Here is a 22,393-nt window from a genome sequence, read left to right as displayed (position 1 = left end):
CTAGGATAAATAGGTCTAGCTTTGCTTTTAAATGTGTTAAAACGGTGCTGAAACTAAGGTCAAGATTATGTGCGGATGGTGGGGGGAAAACCAGAGGTGATAGAGAAGGTGAAGAGGGACACTTGGATGGAACGGCCTGGGGTGTGAGTGAGTTAGGTTTAGAGCCGCTTTAAGCAGTATTTCGGATAAAGAAAAGGCTTTCATTAAGGATATGACTAAAAGTTCGATCTGTCTACCGTCTACTGCATGGCTGACGCTGGGATGGCGACGGGCGATGAACTGCTGGAGAGGGAAAAGATGAGATGAAACTAACGGAGAAAGGCCTTTTGTAATTGAACATGGACAGGAAGAGTGAAACTGTAAGAATTGGATATGCCTCATGATGTGTACATCATTGCCCGCTCCACCACCATCGACAGCTAACTCCCATACCCTCCTTCACCCCCTCCAACACCCAACCATCTTTACCACGTGCTCCTCAACCACACCGAAACTCTACCCTCCCCTATTCTTTTTCCTCACCTCAAAGATCACCAACACCCCTTCTCCGTCACCATGGACATCTTCCTCGCCTACCCCCTGCTCCACCCTTAGTCACTCGTTCTTCAGCCCCACCCTCACCCAGCCATCTTTACTGCGTGCTCCATAGCGCCTCTAACCTCAACCTACCACTTGCTTCTGCACTACCCCAAAACTCCAACCCGATCGAACTCTGCCAACAAACACTACCCGACACCCTTCCACCTTTGTATCCACACCCAGACGCTCTATCCCATTCCGCATACCCTACCACCCATACATCAACACCATCAACGCCCTCGTATCATCTGTTCTCATTGTTGCTGGTATGGGTTGCTAATACTAGCTGCATCGGTCATCCACAGCTTCTCTATTGACCTCCACTGAACACAAGCCGCTGCTAATGATCACTGGGTATCAGACATCAAGTCCATGTAACGGGCGTTTCGTACTCCTGTCTTACGTGACGTTCGGGACTTAAATCCTGAAAACGTCAAGTTGAGACAACGATCCAAACCAATTCAAACACAATACCTTTATAACACCTGTTTCTCTTCCACGACCTCGACGTTGCAAACGTCATTGAACGTCACCAAAACAACGCATTCGAGAATATTCATTTAGCTATACGAAGACATTATCCTAAATAAAATTCAATTACTGTGTTTATGTGGTGATGCCTAAAACATGGAGACATTTTGCAGATAACTGTCTTCTCTAATCATGCCTTTCGGGTCGGACCCGTGAAGATCCGGGGTAGAATAGGTCTTCAGCAACTCATGCTTGCCACAAAAGGCGACTATGCTTGTCGTAAGAGGCGACTAACGGGATCGGGTGGACAGGCTCGCTGACTTGGTTGGCACATGTCATCGGTTCCCAATTACGCAGCTCGATGCTCATGCTGTTGATCACTGGATTGCCTGGTCCAGACTCGATTATTTACAGACCGCCGCCATATAGCTGGAATATTGCTGAGTGCGGCGTAAAACTAAACTCAGTCACTCACTCACTCACCTTTCGAGTCGAGACCGTTCTATCGTAAATATAACGACTGCATATTTCGATTTCCTGTGACAGCCTCTACGAATATCTGCACTATGTTTAGATGCGTGGAGGCACGCTACTAGATAATAAGCATATGATATGTGACAGTGCTGTTTTGCGTCTGAGAAGTTGGGTTTTTTCATGACAACTGTTAAGTGAAATATACTTACAGTTGTGCTTATTTACGGAAAGTGTATTTTCTGCTGAGCACATTTCACTGTGAACTATCACTCCAGCAGCATTACACATGCGGAGACTGGTGACGACATGAACCTCCCGGGTCAATGCACTGTAGACTCGATCTACCACTACCACGCAGAGACTTTCAAGTTGTCCGTACGCAATGTCGAAATGTAATCACACTTGACGGGGGAACTCTTGGTGTTGGTTTAAGTGTCTTAAAGTTGTGATTTTGTTGTGTGCCACACATGATGTCTCCACATCAACATGGGCTACATCTGTGAAATTAATGAGGACGAAGGGTTATGAATATAAATGACAGAGACCATATAACATGTAATTGATTACGAAAATACATCAGGTTCTAAGCCTGTCAGTGTAGTCCTGTGTATAGCGTTCACGGCTTTCGGTGATGATTAGACAGCGCTCATCTACAACAGTGTCGACCAGTATGCAGTGCTGATTGTTGATATATGGTTGCACGGACATTAAGGCCTCCTGGGCTGAACAGGTCTCCAACACCCACTGCCCTTGTGCATACCTACTACTTTTGTCGTGCCCAATAAACGTCACTATATAGGTTCCCAATAAATGCCGCTATAGAGGTGTCTAATAAATGCCGCTATATAGGTGCCCAATAAATGCCGCTATATAGGTGCCCAATAAATGCCGTTATATAGGTGCCCAATAAATGCCGTTATGTAGGTGCCCAATAAATGCCGTTATGTAGGTGTCCAATAAATGCACGCTATATAGTGTCCAGTAAATGCCGTTATGTAGGTGCCCAATAAATGCCGCTATATAGGTGCCCAATTAACGTCACTATGTAGGTGCCCAATAAACGTCACTATATAGGTGCCCAATAAATGCAGCTAAAAAGGTGTCCAATAAATGCCGCAGGTGCCCAGTAAATGCCGTTAAGTAGCTGCCCAATAAACGTCACTATATAGTTGCCCAATAAATGCCGCTATATAGGTGCCCAACAAATGTCACTATATTGTTGCCCAATTAACGTCACTATATAGGTGCCCAATAAATGCCGTTATGTAGGTGCCCAATAAATGCCGCTATATAGGTGCCCAATAAATGCCGCTATATAGGTGCCCAATAAATGCCGCTATATAGGTGCCCAATAAATGCCGCTATATAGGTGCCCAATAAATGCCGCTTTATAGGAACCCAATAAATAAAGCTATATAGGTGCCCAACAAACGTCACTATATAGGTGCCCAATAAACGTCACTATATAGGTGCCCAATAAATGCCGCTATATAGGTGCCCAATAAATGCCGCTATATAGGAACCCAATAAACGTAACTATATAGGTGCCCAATGAACGTCACTATATAGGTGCCCAATAAATGCCGCTATATAGGTGCCCAACAAATACCGCTATATAGGTGCCCAACAAGCATCACTATATAGGTGCCCAATGAACGTAACTATATAGGTGCCCAATAAACGTCACTATATAGGTGCCCAATAAATGCTGCAATATAGGTGCCCAATAAATACCGTTATGTAGGTGCCCAATAAATGCGGCTATATAGGTGCCCAACAAACGTCACTAAATATAGGTGCCCAATAAATGCTGCTACATTGGTGCCCAACAAACGTCCTATATAGGTGCCCAATAAATACCTTTATGTAGGTAATGTAATGCCGCTATGTAGGTGCCCAACAAACGTCACTATATAGGTGCCCAATAAACGTCACTATAGAGTTGCCCAATAAATGCCGCTATATAGGTGCCCAGCAAATACCGCTATATAGGTGCCCAATAAATGCCGTTATATAGGTGCCCAATAAATGCCGTTATGTAGGTGCCCAATAAATGCCGCTATATAGGTGCCCAATAAATACCGTTATGTAGGTGCCCAATAAATACAGCTATATAGGTGCCCAATAAACGTCCTATATAGGTGCCCAATAAACGTCCTATATAGGTGCCCAATAAATGCCTAAATAGGTGCCCAATAAATACCGTTATGTAGGTGCCCAATAAATGTGGCTATATAGGTGCCCAACAAACGTCACTAAATATAGGTGCCCAATAAATGCTGCTATATTGGTGCCCAACAAACGTCCTATATGGGTGCCCAATAAATGATGTTATATAGGTGCCTAATAAATGCCGCTATATAGGTGCCCAATAAATACCGTAATATAGGTGCCCAATAAATGCTGCTCTATTGGTGCCCAACAAACGTCCTATATAGGTGCCCAATAAATGCCGCTATATAGGTGCCCAATAAATGCCGCTATATAGGTGCCCAATAAATACCGTTATGTAGGTGCCCAATAAATGTGGCTATATAGGTGCCCAACAAACGTCACTAAATAGTTGCCCAGTAAATGGCGCTATATAGTTGCCCAATAAATGCCGCTATATAGGTGCCCAATAAATGCTGTTGTATGGGTGCCCAATAAATGCGGCTATATAGGTGCCCAATAAACGTCAATATATAGGTGCCCAATAAAAGCCGCTATTGAGTGCCCAATAAATGCCGCTATATAGGTGCCCAATAAATGCTGCTATATAGGTGCCCAAAAAACGTAACTATATAGGTGCCCAATAAATGCCGCTATATAGGAACCCAATAAATGCCGTTATGTAGGTGCCCAATAAATGCCGCTATATAGGTGCCCAATAAATGCCGCTATATAGGTGCCCAATAAATGCCGCTATATAGGTGCCCAATAAACGTCACTAAATAGTTGCCCAATAAATGCCGCCATATAGTTGCCCAATAAATGCCGCTATATAGGTGTCCAATAAATGATGTTATATAGGTGCCCATTAAATGCCGCTATATAGGTGCCCAGTAAACGTCAGCATATAGGTGCCCAATAAATGCCGCTATATAGGTACCCAATAAACGTCAGCAGATAGGTGCCCAATAAATGCCGCTATATAGGTGCCCAATAAATGCCGCTATACAGGTGCCCATTAAATGATGTTATGTAGGTGCGCATTAAATGCCGCTATATAGGTGCCCAACAAACGTCACTATATAGGTGCCCAATAAACGTCACTTTATAGGTGCCCAATAAATGTCACTGTATACGTGCCTCGTAAATGCCATTATATAGGTGCCCGATAAATGCTGCTATATAGTTGCCTAATAAATGCTGCTATATAGGTGCCCAACAAACGTTACTATATAGGTGCCCAATAAACGTGTCTATATAGGTGCCCAATAAACGTCATTATACAGGTGTCCAATAAACGTCAGCAGATAGGTGCCCAATAAGCGTCACTATACAGGTGTCCTATAAATGTCACTATATAGGTGCCCAATAAATGCCGCTATATAGGTGCCCAATAAATGCCGCTATATAGGTGCCCAACAAACGTCACTATATAGGTGCCCAATAAACGTCACTGTGTAAGTGCCCAATAAACGTCACTATGTAAGTGCCCAATAAACGTCACTATGTAAGTGCTCAATTAACGTGTCTGTATAGGTGCCGAATAAACGTCACTATATAGGTGCTCAATAAGCGTCACGATAGTGTGCCCAATAAACGTCTCTTTTCGGTGCCCAATATACATAATTATATATATATACACCCGTCCAATAATTAAGCACCACCCTATTTTGAAAATAAGATGTGATGCTACAGAAAAATTAGGGTATAGCCATCAATTTAATCAAACTGTAGTTAAAGAAGCTTTATACACTGACAGTTTTACAAATACCATAAACTTTTCTATTCTTTATGAAAGAATATGTTGATGAAAATGTGATGGGACTGAATTTTTACCCAAAATAACTATTCCTCTCCTGCTCAAACTACACAATTAAATTAAGTTTTGACTAAAAATAACAATTCTGTTATATACCAAGATGACATTTACACATCAAGTAAGCTTTAATTATGCATAATCAGGAAGAACCCGAATGTCAAAGATTCAGACCTTTTTCCAACAATTCAGATTGCTAATTGACAAAAACTGAAAAAGGCCACATTAATAAGATTTTTGAAAAAATTTCTTATGATTTTGAGTTTATTGTAATGAATAAACACTTCTCCTTGCCGGATACTGATAATTACAGCTAAAATATGTTTGTTTTGTTTGTAAAGCAACTTTTACTGCATTCAAAAATTTTCCTTTTTTTAGTTTGACTGTAACTTTTCCTAAATCTTAGTTTACAAATTTTCATCCATTCACAATAAATAACGAATTTATAGGCCACACAACAATCAATTATTACTTTCACTTTTCAAAATAAGGTAACTTGTTTTAGGACAGAAATTATCCTATTAATCAAAATACATGGTAACGTTTGAAATGTTAAGTGCTTGCTCTATCAATTTATAAAGGTTACTTTATGGAAAGAGTTTAGAATTTCATTTCAGACAAAATTAATTGGTAAAAATACAGGGTGGTGCTTATTTTATGCACAGATGTATAATATTCAAACGAACGCGCGACATTCCAGAGAAGATACAGGTAGTGACCTCCCTTCCGAAACCCAGCTCTGGTGTCCAATGGATTCAGGGTACTTAACAGAATAGAGACATAATACACTAGAGTATCTAAGATGATTATGATGAGATGGTTACAGCGCGTGACAGTATGATGGGGAGCCATTGCACTCCGATCGTTACTCAATCCGTCAGCAACTGGTTTGCACGTCCAAATTTTGACGAGTTCAATGATATCACGATATGAATGTGATACCACTGACTACGGCTCGGAACTATATTTACTGACTTCACTGGAGTACAAAGTTTAAATAAATGTAAATAGTATGGAATTTATCATCGTCATCGGTTATAATTAATTCCACACAGGTCAATAGGTTGTTTGAATGTTTCTGGTTTTCCTGCAATGATTGTTTCCATATCCAGATATTCCGTGTGAGCTGTAGTTGTATCCTATGCACTTTAACGGTAGGAAATACTTTTAGAACACATAAAACGATCGTTTATGAGGTTTAAATCTTTCCCAGACCACACCTACACCTCAACCTGCATGGATTTTCCAGTTTGTGAAAATCGCCAACAACCTATTTTATATGCATTCCTGTAACAACACTGTATCTCGGTTAAGACTATCTTACTATGTGAGGCGCTTTTCAGATAATGTTGTTATAGGGTCTTGAGGGAAAATGCGCCACGCTATAAAATAAAAATCGCCCTTATACCACGGTTTTATCAAGCGCCAGATCAAAGGCGAGCGGCGATTGTGACGTCATTAAAGACCCGACTCCACACTGTGCCATTACGTCTCCAGCCAGCACGTTGGTCCGTCCTGCTGGTATCGTGTGAACACTCTGAATGATGCATTTAACAAATGACGTCTGTCTGAACGGTAATTTTGTTAAATTGCAGCAATGTGTTTTTCGACGTTTGAACAAATGCAAGGACATTCTACACTAACCTATCAGTACATTTTTATTTGCTTTCAGGCCATTTACAAATAGCGTACTTAAAACTGTCTGTGGTGTGATTGTGAGATAATTGTGGAACGAAAAATACATACTGTGTTATGTCCAGAAACATGAAACACACTGAAACTGGCATGATACTTGTTGGCCAATCATGTTTTCGTTTTGTTGGTGGTTTCTTTGTTGTTGTTATTTATGAATTACTAAAAAATGAAAAGGGTGTTTGTCCGGGTTGTAGCATTCAGTGCCAAAACTGAAGTCCGTCGTAGAAAACATCCGCATGGGTTTATGACGAGATACGCTCACACCTTCTCAAACATCTGGTATTATTTCATGGGCGGAACCAGGAATTTTAAAAAAGTGTGTGTGTGTGTGTGTGTGTGTGTGTGTGTGGTTTCGGGGTCAACGCAAAAAATATCTTCAATGTGGTCTTACGTCATTTTCAAAAGGGGGGTTCGTACCCCACCCCACCCCCCGGATCCGCCCATGTTATTTCATTACCACGTGCTTATGACACGTCTTTTAGTAGATTTCTTTTCAAACTGGCCATAGTTTTTGTTGCTTTAATTTATTGTCATTATATATCGTCAAGAACAGTGAGGGCAGTATTTAAGGAACGTCTTCATGGTCTTTGTGGAGCAGTGAAGCCTATTCTTCAACGTGATGATTGCCTATGTAGACTAAAGCTTAGTCTCTAAATATATATAATTTTGATAGTAACAAACAAGCCCATTTAAATTGAAAAGGAGCCCTAGGGAGACCAGAGATTCAGAACCTGAGGAAATCTAGACTTGCTTTATTTAGGGCTTTAGCACTGCAGAGAAGGCTTGGCAGTAGGGAAATTAATGTGGTTCAGGGACTGTGAGACAGACTAATTGCCTATGCTTCCTGGTTACGGCGTTACTCCACAGCGACAGCACCACAGACCACTCGAGCTTGGGTTCACATGCTAACCTTGCTGCCCTCTGTGACGTTAAATGATCGTAATATTTGTTCAGTGGTATCCCCGAAGAAAGAGCCAATTAGTCATTTGCGTCTACTGCCGAAGTGGAATGGTTGTACAGTTACAGATGGAACTCATAGTTGCAAATATAAATAAATAGGTAGATCATTCCTGTAATTTTGACATGCATTTTTCTGCAGTCTTTGGACGAGATAATAAAAGGTCCCTGCTTTAAACAACATGTCCGCTAGCGGCGGGATTGTGACCTGAATCTGTTATAATGTGGGAGAATCTGAGATTAACGTTAAAAAAGTAACATTGTCAAAGCGTGGATAAACTGAGGCAGGTTAAATACAGATAATAACTGACCCTGTCGCTCACAGATGGCCTGGAGATTATAGAGTTTCAAGGTTCCAAGAATGGCAGTGTGTAAAAGTACTGGACGCATGACGGCAGAGAAATGCATCAAATTTGAAACGTAAATCAAATCTCTCGGTTTGAGTTACGAAAGCATGAAAGAAACCTGTAACAGATTTGTATCACAGAATCGGAGTTGAACAATTAGCCTGTCGATGTCACCTGCAGTGAAGACGTTAAGCCTGCCAAATTACCGCTTCCTTCCTCAGTTGTCTCTACAACGTTAATCTCGCCGATCATAGCTCCACGCAGCGATGTAATGGCGAAGTTAATGGCGTCATAACCTATGGAGGCAGTGTTGGGTATCCTGCAGTGGGCCTTCAAATCTCGATACTAGTTGACTTTTTGTTTCCCAGGCTCACAAATCACAACTCAAGAAGTGCGTCGAGGTAAAACAAAGTTTCAAAGTTGATTACAGATTATAGCAAATATGTTTCCGCGTCGTTTACGGTCTGCTTGTATAGCAAGCAACCTCTGTAGCAACCTAACTAAAGTTACCTAGTTCCGGCCAGTTTCACTAGCGTAATAATATACTAGGCATTAGTAATTTAGTAAAATGCAGTTTTTATATTATCTTAAATTGTAACACGCCAGTTCAATAACAGAAGGCCCCTTAAGCCTCTGTTAGCTACATACATCGTCATAATCTTCATAAGAAGATTAATCAGGATGGATTATTATGGTGAATTATATAATCAACAATTCAATTTGGTGATGGAAACTAATTTAGAGAACAAAGGTGCGTCTGATATCGATTCTTGTGGAGTTGTATTGTAATGGAAGCCTGCTATTATTAATCCGTGGATGTCGCTAAGTTACTAACTATACTAATACCGAGACGAGTTCAGTACGCTGCAGTAAAAAACATGCTTTGATAATGAAACTGATTATGTTTTACCAAACAAGCCTCAATTGTTCATTGTAAGCCTACATGTTTTGACCGTGAGATACATGTGTTGTATCTAACCTTTGCCCCAAGTTTATGTGAGCTGGTGGTTTGCTGGTGTGGTGAATTAACCACAACGGTGGAGATAATTCACAGCACACGTAACAGCAATATTAAGATCTTATTACACGTATGTTAAATGAAGAAACATCGTGACGGCGGTAGCCGCGAGCACAGCTCTCCCGCCATACGTGCACAGTTACTCCTTCATCAAGCAGTTCAAGCACAACGAACTGTTCAACCTTCTTGGCTTCTGATGTAACGAAGTTATCCTACCGCAACCATGACCTTCGACGAGTAGCGTCTCAATACAAATTGTATACCTGTGTATAGTCGAACCTGTTTTACCGGACAAGTTCCCCTTTCGCTGAAAATCTCGGTCTTGTTAAATCCCAAACACCATTGGTATCCCTGTTATGAACACGAGGAAAAACATATCCTCAAAAGACGTTTAAGAAGACCCATAATATTTAATATTATGGTAGTCATGGAAGAGTGAGATCCTACTTTCTGATCATATGTACATGAGGTCGTAAGCTATTTATTTACCTCCTCTACACTTAACAGGTCGTATATCACTATTTCTCCGTACAGCCCCTCTCAACTATGAAGTTGTTCGTGGATCGTCTGCTATGACACATCACCACAATGTGTGCTGTAGATTGTAAACTGTCAACCTGTTCAGTCTCAGCCAGCATTGGTGCGGGTTTCATCCAACTGGTATTTAACAATAACACGCTAAACAGACAGTGGCAATTCGGCAGCATCACTTCATTCTGTAGCCAAGAATCGGTGTTTGCCTTGCCTCATTACGCCATCATGTTTAGCAAAACAGAGTATTTTCATTTTCAATTAATCATTACATGCGAGTTTTTCCTGTATTGACAACACGGGAGGTACCCCTCTTTCACTGGCCGGTTGATTTTCATTTACAGTACTTTCCTTGTACAACTGTCATCGTGAACAATGAAATACATCTGTAACTTCTGACACGAGGGCACTGAGTGGCTATGAGCGCCATCAGGAAGTACAACTACAATGATTATTATTTACGTTGTTCCGACTGTTTATCAAATACATCTCATAACGTGTATTCAGTCTCATTCCATACAGTCTCAAACTCTACGCATTGCTTTTTTATACATAGCGCCAAGTTAATAACGCTCACATCACACTGATCAACGTTCACATCTCGTTACTGAAGCATCTCGCTAATGAAGCATATTTATATCATGCGTGTTACTTTTCGTTACTTTTCGCCTAAATAGAATTATATCTATTTCATCTGTAACATAAAGTTAAACATGCCATCCGTTTGTGTTGCGCAATTTCAGACTGAACCATTTCTAAAACCAATTAAACTTCTGTTGTAAAACTAATGGACGCAATGCATTAGACTGAAACCTACGAACATATTCGCTATCTAACCATTCGGATTTACTGAAGAGGGAAAAGAAAAGGAAATCTCTAAGTATTTTTTAAGTCATAAATGTAGCGACATCGTACTTCTACACAAGTTCGTGATTGTATGCTAGCTCTCCTGCACTGTATAGAAGTACTGCTGAAAATATCTCTTGAAAAAAATCTGCATTTCAATCAGGTGATGTGACGGTTTCCGTAAAGCTACATATTCACTGTTATTGACTCTGTGTGTGACGTCACCCACACTCACCATTTCAGGAACCCAAGTTCATTGTACCACTTTCTGCCGCACGTGCATCATCACTGCACGAGCAAAATACATCAATACAGGTGTCCCATAAGACAATTAACTAGACGACAGAAGAATAATTAGGCTCGTGTTCCTTAATTGCGCGCTGCTACAGATAAATTGAGACTGCCTGTTGCTTCCCTCCGTCGTTCTCTGAAACGCTGTATCTGGAACCCTCATTGATTTTCCTAAGTCCGACTCTAAAGGTGCCCTCGCTGAATTAACGCCGATTTTCTTCCACTGCTGTCGGTTGCTGGATGACGATCAGTCCGTTGGTTGTTATTGGTGTCGTAGAAGGGAGGATCTTCCTGGTCTGGTGGAACTGTAGCGGTAGTGTCCGAGAGAGCGCTGGCCTACCAGCGAGCAGCGATAACAGCAACGAGCGACCGTGGGGAATGACAGACGCGCGTTAGAGTGTGGCTGTCTTCAATTGATCCCCGCCAAGGTGACACAATTTCCCTGTTACCGGTGAAGCTTATACGGGGGGGCTACGCGTGCTGGCTTGTTTACAATACTTCTTCAATATAATACATATGGTACCACCTTTGGGTCCACAAACGGTCACACTTACACGTCGGGCACCACTACACTGTCATCGTGTCGACCAGGCGGTCTTTCCATCGAACTGGACACCGTTTTATCGTCGGCTGATAGTTTCCGAGTGATTTTGGTGATTGTTCCTGGTACTTGCGTCCAGCCGCGAGGACGAAACCGACCTCAAATATCATATTTGCCGGGGTTTCATTGACGTCACGCCGCGGTGTCACGTGGTCTTGGAAGGGATCGGATTGGTGGATCGGCCGAATTTAGTGTTGACATCAGAGAGACATCGCCGTTCCCATGTTAACCAATATTGGTCTGTTTCTGTAATATTTCCACTCGCCTGGGTAATACAGTGTTGTGGCTAGTGTGGTTCTATAGTGACTTGGCTTGCTGACACAGGCGAATACAGCAGGAATGTGTAGCAAAAGAATCAGGCCCTGTAGTGTGCTGGCGCTCTATCTCTCAGGAACTGTACTAGACTTGGAGCTACAAGTGTGAGGTGCAATCTGACCTCTAGGGAGAGGGTGTACTTTATACCCAGTCAAGTCCGGACTGACTCATCTAACCCATGATAAGTGTTCTCAGTGCCCATTCATGTCGCCCTGTCTGGAGGAACAATGCTACACCGTATCTGAACCACAACTGTGTACACAGATACTAGTCCTCGGGGGGGGAGTCATACCTAAATATCATATAAATATTACCACGCCGCTATTCCGTGCCGCTACTTGACATATTGTGGATAAACGTATGTTGCGGAGAGGAGTACTCGGAACAGAACCAGAATGGTAGACACCCAAACAGTGTTGGAGACTGCTGACGGCGACTAAATCCACCTCTTCCGCATCGTTTCAGGAGGAGTGAGAAAGGTGATGGGGTGCACACCCAGTATTCATGTCTCACAGACTGGGGTAGTTTACTGTCGCGAGTCGGATGACTCTAACTCACCACGCCCATCCTACAGTGCCACAACCTACCACGCCGCTCACGGACAGATCATACGTACGGAGGTAACGGACACAAGCGTGTCTTCACCTTACACAGGATCGCCCTCGGGGAAACCCCTGAAGAAAATTCCTGTAAGTGTTTTTAGTTTGGAGGCCGTCAATACGGGGCACTGTCAAGGTATTTTGGTTTCATATTTACGCTGAACATGTTTCATGACGACTTTTATCAGCTGCACTCTGACGTAGGGTCCCATATTTTTTCATTATTACATTTCTTGACGGCACTTGATGGGAGAGGTTCGTTATACTATGTGTTTATCTATCTGCTTTGTATATTGCCTAATACCCAACTGAATGAATAGAACTTGTTCATTATGTTCAATAACAACGATTGTTTCCACTCAGAATATATGAGAAAGAATGAGTTAAATAACCATATATTACAGTTGTATTAAGCAACAGGTCTCACACAGCTGAGATATGTGTGTAATCTTAAAACGATACATTCAAATTGAACTGTCGCTGTTTATATCATGCCGAAATATAACAGTCAGTAAGACATGTGGTTCAAAAGACACGCTAACTCCACCACATGTTTTCATAGCGATATCGACACGTGCTTGTTTTTTGTTTTTTTGTAGTTAAACCAGTACTGATAAATCCAAGCATATGGCTTGCGGTTACAGAGCAGTTTAAGAGGCCTCCTTTGACACCGACCTGATATATCTCGTGTAACATAACACACGTTAACAGCGTGCTAGACGACAACTCGGCCAGTGCACTGAGTGGAATATACATCTTCTTGCTCTTCCATACAGCGTTATACGCCTTCTCGGACTGGACTGTAGGGTGAATTCGTCCATTTAGGACATTTCTGGGTGTTGAATGCAAGTATAGACGATTATGGGAATCTCATTTATCCACGGAATATACACCACGGTTATTCTTGATATCTCACAGATGGCTGATTGAGCTGAGCTGTCATTGTATGGTGCTGTACATAGTGAATAAGGGGGTTAAACCAGATAAACTTATGTAATTAACCGAAACAGCACACTAGAAAAGAATTACAATTTTTAACTTTAATCTGGATTCCTACTTGTAAGTCATGTCCGTGAAACTAATATTAATATTGTATGAAAATAACTGGCCGACGAGACCTCCTCTGTGCGAATACCTGCTTTACCTCTCTTTGACATGTACGCATACGAACAAAATGTACGCTTGTTTTATCTGATGTTCAACCTTTTTTCTCCTTTAGTTGTGCAAACATATCCTTTGATTATATTTTTCAATTTTTACACCGGATTGAAAGCCTTGTGCTTACGTGACCTTGGGGATCTACCACCATTACCGTGAGTCCGTGTTGTGTATGGCTGCATTTCCGGCCTCCGTCTCTGGCCCCGGGGTAGTAGCTTCCTGTCGTCACGGACAGACCCCTCAGTTCATTACCTTTAATTACACAGCTAAAACATAATGTCTGAAGCAACCCTCGTCACCGCGTTCCCATAGTGATTACCTGGTTGTCTGTGTGGAACTGTTGTAATCCTTTCACCTCGCCACAAACACACCCTTCCACCTTACATCCGTAACGTGTATGGCTGGCTTGTTTTGCTGATATACTTGTGTTGGTTGTGTCGAATCATTTCAACGTTCACCCATCCCCCATCTTATTGTGTCGGGGTGGGTGGTGGTGGGGTGGGTGTCGTAAGAAACGACTAACGGGAACGGGTGATCAGGATCGCTGACTGTCATCGTATTCCAGTTGCGTAAATCGATGCTCATGCTGTTGATCACTGGATGGTCTGGTCTAGACTCGATTATTTACAGACCGCCCCCATATAGCTGGAATATTACTGAGTGCGGCGTGAAACTAAACTCACTCACTCACCCACCCACATATTGAGTCGGAGATACGTCAGGGTGTGGTGCAGGCGCTTAGTCTTTTTATATGTCATATCACCCATTACACTCCCCAATCTCGGATCTACCCGGACAACAATCATTAATAACATTTCTGTTATTTACTTTTTTTGTCTTCGAAAAAGAACAAACAGTTCCACCGAAAGTAGACAAAACTTAGCCCTTACTGACAGGGATACAAAACGACCATTATATCAGGGATATCCGCGAAGTAAAAGCCAGCCAGTGGTTATTGCTTCACTAGTCCACACCTGTTTGACCAGAGCGATAATTGCGATAATTGCCGTATAAAAAAAACAGGCCCAAACAAAAGGGAGGAGTTCAATACCCACACCTGTGGACTTGTATGCGTTCTTGTGATGTAAGTGGTAGGTGGTAACGACAGACGCGCGCCGAGTTGATGAGGTGACTGTGGTTTAGCGGTACATGACATGATCGGTTGACTAAAGTGTTAATATAGTGTTTGTTGCTGCCAGCGCCACACAATGGCTTTGACTGTATGATTTGTGATGGGAGCTCTTGATCAAACAGATTGATGACACCACAGGGACCAGGCAGTTATACTTATGGTAAATCATATATTGTATATTGGATCCCTGACAATATGAGCTGTGGCATCCTGTCGACGGGTGATATTGGTGATAATGCGTACTGATTACAACCGCACGATCGGGTAATTTACCTGACAACACTCATGTTTTAGGCTTATATCATGTCGCAGGGTGGCGATAATCGCATATAACCAACAGCAAGATGTCAGTATGATAGGCGTTTCGTAACACGTTGAAATCAGATCCTTAGTGAAAAAATAATTTATTTCATTGATAAATAGGGAAGCGTATTGACCAAGCAGTTCAAATATTGAAGTATAGTAGATACTTCTGGAAAGGATGACCCTGCCTTTGACCAAGTTCGGTGGAATCGTGAATATCTGACGAGTTTTGACAAATTTAGCGTCGAAAAAAGTGGGGGTGAAAATCGACTACCTGTTAATACAGTGTATACACATTAATGATTTGGTTCTTATCAAAACAATGTCCCTCGACCAGTGTGACTAGGATTATGGAATGTAAATTGATTACTAGTTTTATATGTCATGCTTACAAGGCGTGACATGCGACTTATTAGTGCTACTTGTTGTGGACCAGGTTTTGCTGTAACATCCTGTAGGGAACCCAGTTCAGATAATGGCACAGAGAACATGCATGGAGGATGACGTCACACATGTAAACTCAGTAATAATACAGAACTGGTAGGCGATCTGGTATGCGCAGATCCGAGAAACGGTGCCAAGTGTACCAGCTCGGACCAAACACTCAAAACGGCAAGTGATGCTTAAATGTTTTTGGGGAGATTATTATACTTACCGTTTGGCGTGGGCATTAGCGACACGGCACCTTGCGAGCATTCTTCGATCATTTGGGCCTGTTCTCCTGTCCCTTTTCAGTAACGGGAGATCGGTACCATTATGGTATGCATATGTGCTGTACGTGACTAAATGCTTGTCAAAAACGAAGTAGACCCATGAATATTTTCCGAAGAAAGACAACAGTTTGCCATCTTTAACCCCTTCGGACACAAACAGCTGCATAATCAAAATTACCAGGTCACTAATAACAAAACTGAGCGGAAAGAATTGAGCCGGATATTTCGAGGAAATAGATCAAGTTTCCAAGTCCACCTTCAAGTATTGTCTTGTTATTGGCTATGACCTCGTTGCCAACTGAGCGGTAAATATGTATCCGTCCTTGGCGTCACAGAAGGACTGAAAGTGCTGCTTGAAAATCAATGTTCATTGTGTTTCCCCCAGTTGATCGTGGAAAAACTCGATCCGAATTACTTTTTGTCGTAAACAAATTATTTCGATGTAGTCTCATCTAGTCAGTGTGGTTTGTAGGGCGATGACGTGAATTCCGTCGAATATATCATAACCTCATAAATGAGAGGTTTAATGTCTCTTGGAAGACTCATATTGGATAGCGGGTGCTGGTATACGTGCGTGTGTGTGTGTGCAGGGACAGATGATGTGACGGGCAGGTGAGGAGAGGTTAGGGTAGGGTTGCTCTGTAGGTCGTTCGTTAATGGTTCTACAGTCGTGTCGCAAATGCTCAGTCTGCAAAATCTAATCATATGTTATCTAAGTTTTGTAATCAATTTTCAAACCAGAGACGTGATTCCCCACATACTTAGGTTATTCGGGGTTGGTTACTTGTCCCGGATGTAAGGTTTGCTGCGATGTTTGCTTCGGTATCTGATGTGAAGGATATAAAGCAATCAACCAACAGACAATATCTCCAACACGCTTATCTTCCCCTGACGTCCTTGAAACATTACGGCAGAAGGTCGCTTTGACTCTCTAACTGTTCTTTCTTTGGAATGGTTGGCCCACTATTCACAGAGTAACATCAAGGCATAGCAGTATCCCACGGTGGTGGGTCGGAATGCCATATTCTACAGATGATTTGTCATATCTACCATAGATCGAAGACTCGCATTACTGCCGCCTTCCTCATCCATTAGGCCAGCACGCAGTAATAATGGCCAAAGTGGCGTTGTACACAACTCACTCACTTTTCTCCTTTCATTCTCTCTTCGTCCGTCCATTCTCTTTCCCTCTCTGTCTACAACTAACCTCTCTTCCTCTTGCTCAGAAACTTCCTGTTTTAAATAGTCTCCGCCGTCACCTAACATCGTTTTTATCACGCGTGTGCTTCGACGTCAGCCCACTACACCCCCGCGAAGCACCCACACAGCTACAAATATACCATTGTGTGATAACTGGACCCATCTATCTCCATTCTGTACGCCAGCCATTTTCCCTTGGAACTGTCGGCCTGGCACAAGCACCTTTTTCTGATGAATTCGTGTTCTCCGTGTAAACATTAGAGTAAGACATTTTCAAATCATGATTAAGTGTACTGGCGGGGAGATAACGGAATGTCTTCCTTCTTAATACTAACTCCAACACATTTGCTTCGACTCTATTGTGAGTGCATTAATCAGCAGTTCTGTCGGCGTCGTTTGCTTTGTCCAGTTTGACATCTGTCTTAAATCAAGGTACGGGTACATGATATATGTGTGTGTCTGTACGTGTAAGTGGTTTACTTTGGGCTTACTGAACACAGTCAAAACATTGACTAATTTAATCGATATATGGGAGATCGAACCCAGCTCAGTCCCCTCGGGGACACACGTAAATCCTTTCCTGGTGACATCACTGATCTTCAGTGACTCGTTCCTACCAGTGGCATCACTGTTGTGCCTCTTGTCCCCTGGGGAATCTGTGTCGGCAGGAAATCAAGACTGAGTATTCGCTGTCGTTGACGTTTGGAATTTGCTATCACCTTTCTTAATTTGGTTTGATGTTGAGGTACTAAACTTAAAACCATAGCAGACAACAATGTATGGATCTCAGTAGGCAGTGAGTCAAAGCATCTCAGAGTCGTGTACACTGTAGACCTAGGATCGTGCGTAAAATAAACGACATCGCAATGTAGCGCCTGGTTGATTGGCATTTTGTAGGCTGATGACTGTCATGTGCCTTGTACAGTAGCACGTCGCAACTCTCATTTGCGATGAGTTACGGTCGTTGCATAAGCCATATCGGAAATATATATCTACCCCGCAAGGTAAAAAATATGGACTTCACAGTGCCCTATTCCACACTTGCATCCGATGTTTTAACGTATCATGATAGTGAAGGATGTTGGCTTCAAATTGGTCCGAATAGCATTGCATTCATGTATCTTACTCCGTCCAATGCCTCAGAATAAACATGCCTTTTCACAGAAGATCTTGCGTGTGAATACATCGATCTACCCATAGCTTTTACGCCGATGCCTGGAACAATGGTTACCGATAACCCAGTAGAACTAAACGTTCCATATCTGAACATTATCAGATGCGTTTGTCACTCACTGGTCGCAAACCCTCTACACACATGATGTTCCGGGATACATGCGAGTGTTGATGATGAATGTAAAGACTGTGTAAGAGTTAGAGCTTTCGTTGTGAACATGACATGAGGGTAATGGGCATATATTAACAAAAACGTGCGAACTGAGCAAACTGTGACAAGTTATTCAAATACGTAAGGGTCCGTGACCTTTGGAAAATGGTCAAACATGGAGAATCCTCAAACAATTAGGTAAAACATACACTACCTACTTTGTCGCAAAACTGAACAGTGTCATATGAGCACATGATTGTCTTCAACGCCAATATTCAGTAAGATTAGCTTCACATTCCACTACCTGTGGACCCTGTAGTGTTCTCACAGGTAGTGAAATGTGAAGATAATCTTACTGAATATTGGCGTTGAAGCCATGTAATGGTTTGACCTGTGAAGATCCGGGTTAGAATTGATATTGATCAAAAAACGACTAACGGGATCGGGTGGCCAGGCTCGCTGACGTGGTTGACTCATGTCATCGTGCCCCAATGTCGTAGATCGATGCTCATGCTGTTGATCACTGGATGGTCTGGTCCAGACCGCGCCACATAGCTGGAATATTGGTGAGTGCGGCGTAAACCAACCAACCAGCTGTAATGGTCGCAGCTGACCTGTTTACCCATGTTTCAATTTGTACTGATTCCAACGTGGTCACATGGTATGTGCCAAATGAATATAAGCGTTATCTCATCTACACCTAGACTACAGCCAATTAACAATTGGTTCTAATATACAGTTACACTACCAGAAATGTAAAGATACAGTTGATTTAGCACCTACAAATGCTTTATACCATATGCTTGATTTGTTTATTATTTGTCAAGTCTAAAGGCGTGTGTGAACTAATGAAGTATATTGCTAAATTGCAGGTTCATTGCTGTCAGGTGTTCCCGGTTAGGTAAACTCGCGTTATAGTTTCAGTGAAAATGTATTCTGAAATAGATATTGTTGAAGGTGTATCAGTGTCAGAATGCTTGTTGTAAACTAATATGAATTTAAATATGTTTCTGGTCACTGTAAGTGTGAACATTTCGTACATGGTGAATATGCGCTATGGAATATTGTCACTGTTTTCTGGGGAAGGGGTAGAGTGACATAGGGCGCGCAGTTTGCTGCTTAGGGTTATATCTCTTTGCAAGGTCAGGATCTGCTACTTGTGTGGATTCAATACCGTGCTCATGGTCCCGAGTCATGTAATGTGTTTCATTCCGCTGACGCAAAATACAGTGTTAATATGCATATTTCAAATAAAATTGATAATTTTGTCCCATATTGTTTACACCAATACGTTATGTAGTTGAGACATTGATATTCATCTATTTCTTTAAAATCCCCAAAAAGTCAATGACTACATAATTATACTCTTGGTCAAACGTATATTATTTCCCCATTCCACGTAATAGTTATCGCCTGCAGAGTCGTCCTTTCTCTGCGTGGTGATAATCGCCATCAGAGGGCGTGGACTATGTATTCCACGTAATTCCCATCGCCTACAGAGGGCCTGGACTACGTATTCCACGTGATGACCATCGCCTACAGAGGGCCTGGACTACGTATTCCACGTGATGACCATCGTGATGACCATCGCCTACAGAGGGCCTGGACTACGTATTCCACGTGATGACCATCGCCTACAGAGGGCCTGGACTACGTATTCCACGTGATGACCATCGCCTACAGAGGGCCTGGACTACGTATTCCACGTGATGACCATGTACAAAGAGGTCCTTGAATACCGTATTCCTCTTGATGATCATGAGCTTCGGAAGACCAAAATTCTAATTCCACGTGACGAGCAAGGTCTACAAAGGGCGGTGATATCAAATTCCACTTGATGATCATGGCCAACAATTGGCGTGCATTCAGGACTTATTCCTACATGATGAATATGGGCTGGATGTATTTCCTTATTGGTCATGATGATCATGGGCTACATAGCAAATGGATTTCATATTCCACGTGATAATCATGGGATACAACGGAAGTGGATGTCATATTCCACGTAATGATCAATGGCTACAAAGGACGTGATATCCATTGAACACGGCATGGCCATCCGTGGTGGGTTGATTTGATGTCGATTATACTTATATACAGTTTCGTGAAGAAGCATTGCTAGTGGAGCAGGGCATTCATATATCGCCCCAGTCGCTTACTCATTCGGAGAGAACGACGCGTTCTCGATGTTGGAATAGGAACAAGTTACTAATATATATGGTTTACAGTTGATTCTACTTGCTAACGGGGAGGTGGGGTAGCCTAGTGGTTAAAGCGTTCGCTCGTCACGCCGAAGGCCCGGGTTCGATTCCCACATGGGTACAATTTGTGAAGCCCATTTCTGGTGTCCCCGCCATGATATTGCTGGAATATTGCTTAAAAACGGCGTAAAACCATACTCAGTCAGTCAGTCTACTTGCTAACCGTAAAAGAGCATTGCGTTTTGACTTTATGACGGCCACCGCCATATAGCTGGAATATTGCTGAGTGCGGCGTAAAACTCACTCCCCGTATAACGACCAGTTTATGACGGACCAACCGGGGTCTAGTCCATAGTACATAGGTGGAATGAACGGAAACGTGATACTATCTTTCGATTAATGTCGGTATAAAACAGTTATTTGATAGACAGCCATTTATTGTGTGATGTCTTCAAACATACAAGGTGTCAATGTTTAACGATTAAATGCTTCGGTGGTCTGGGTATGTCAAACGTTTTGAGTCACGGTGAACATTATGTGAGCACTATCAACACACATGACATCCAGACAATGCAAACGAACATAAGACACAATACGACTCACGCACGCACACCACGGGAAGACGTACACACACTTCTCTTCTCTTCTCAGAACTTATCCATCACTGAATGTAGTTTGATTCTTGTAAAACGATACCCCACTGTTACCCTGTAAGTTTGGTGTCTGTAAGGTACAAAGTAATCTTGTTGCAGTAGTTTAATGGGAGGATGACAGCTGAACCTATCAATTATTCAGATAGACTAAAGGGAGAAAGGTGACAGCAATGGCAGTAGGTATACTTAGCGACGAAGGCGTTTATCAAATATAGCAACATGTCGACACATCTTGCTGTGACAGATTCGGCCACTTTGTCTTTCAGGAACATACGGAACTTTTGGACAAATCGAAATCAGTTGTAAAACTCCTTAGACATTAGTGTGATATTTCAGTGCGTCATCATTTATATATTTCAGGTGACCACTCAAATCTATCTGTTAAGATATTTCAGCGGTATTTTTCTCGTCTGCACAATTACGTTAACCTAATAGATACAAAGGCGATTTCCAAGTAGCAAAATAATGAAACTTGTCATTCTTGTAGCGCTAAACTTATTTAAGGTATTAACGTGCAGCGATTGGACAAAGGTGAATGTCGTGATTGGTTAAACATACAGAGCAGTTAGCTTCAGAAATGCTCTTCTGATGTAACGAGCAGCCATTTTTTTAGGCGAGAACTTCTTTCGGCACTGGTGGAACTTTCTTTCATCTTCCTAATGCATGTTCAATGGACAATGTGATTGGCTGGAAACCGCGTCCTGTGTGTCGCGTTGTCAGAGATCAACTTCAGGAACCTTCAGTTAACCAGTGAACCTTTAAGTACCTCACTAACTGGGAACCGAAAAGCGAGTGCACATTGATCCACTAACCGCTTAATATCGTAGCGCTTCGAGCTGACATTGTACGTTGAATCTTTTTATTAGTAGTAAGAAAATTGTGATATTTTTGGCGGATTAAAATACATGCATGCAGTAAAGGGAATATGGGAGGTCCTGGCACAGTGGGACTGGTTATGCTCATCATCAGTTCAGGGTTCTTGCCCCGTCTACAAGCAGCCCAGACAGTGAATGAGACT

At 42.2% G+C, this 22,393-nt stretch overlaps 1 protein-coding gene across 3 annotated transcripts in view; it reads left to right on the top strand.

The window, feature by feature from the left end:
• LOC124287718 (high affinity cAMP-specific and IBMX-insensitive 3',5'-cyclic phosphodiesterase 8B-like) overlaps positions 1-22,393 on the top strand; it is a 235,100-nt gene that overhangs the window by 117,753 nt on the left and 94,954 nt on the right. The window contains exon 1 of one of the 3 annotated variants that reach the window (XM_046724249.1): positions 12,004-12,781. The exons of the other annotated variants lie outside the window; for them this stretch is intronic. Coding sequence (XP_046580205.1) covers positions 12,575-12,781 — 207 coding nt within the window. The 5' untranslated portion in view covers positions 12,004-12,574. Of the gene's footprint in view, positions 1-12,003; positions 12,782-22,393 lie in introns of those variants that run through there. 3 annotated transcript variants of the gene reach the window in all.

The sequence above is a fragment of the Haliotis rubra genome, unplaced genomic scaffold, assembly GCF_003918875.1.
Source record: "Haliotis rubra isolate DU_JTF1 unplaced genomic scaffold, ASM391887v1 Scf405, whole genome shotgun sequence".
NCBI classification, from domain to species: Eukaryota; Metazoa; Mollusca; class Gastropoda; order Lepetellida; family Haliotidae; genus Haliotis; species Haliotis rubra.
Note: the sequence above shows the minus strand (reverse complement) of the source record. Positions and strands in the feature narration are given on the sequence as shown.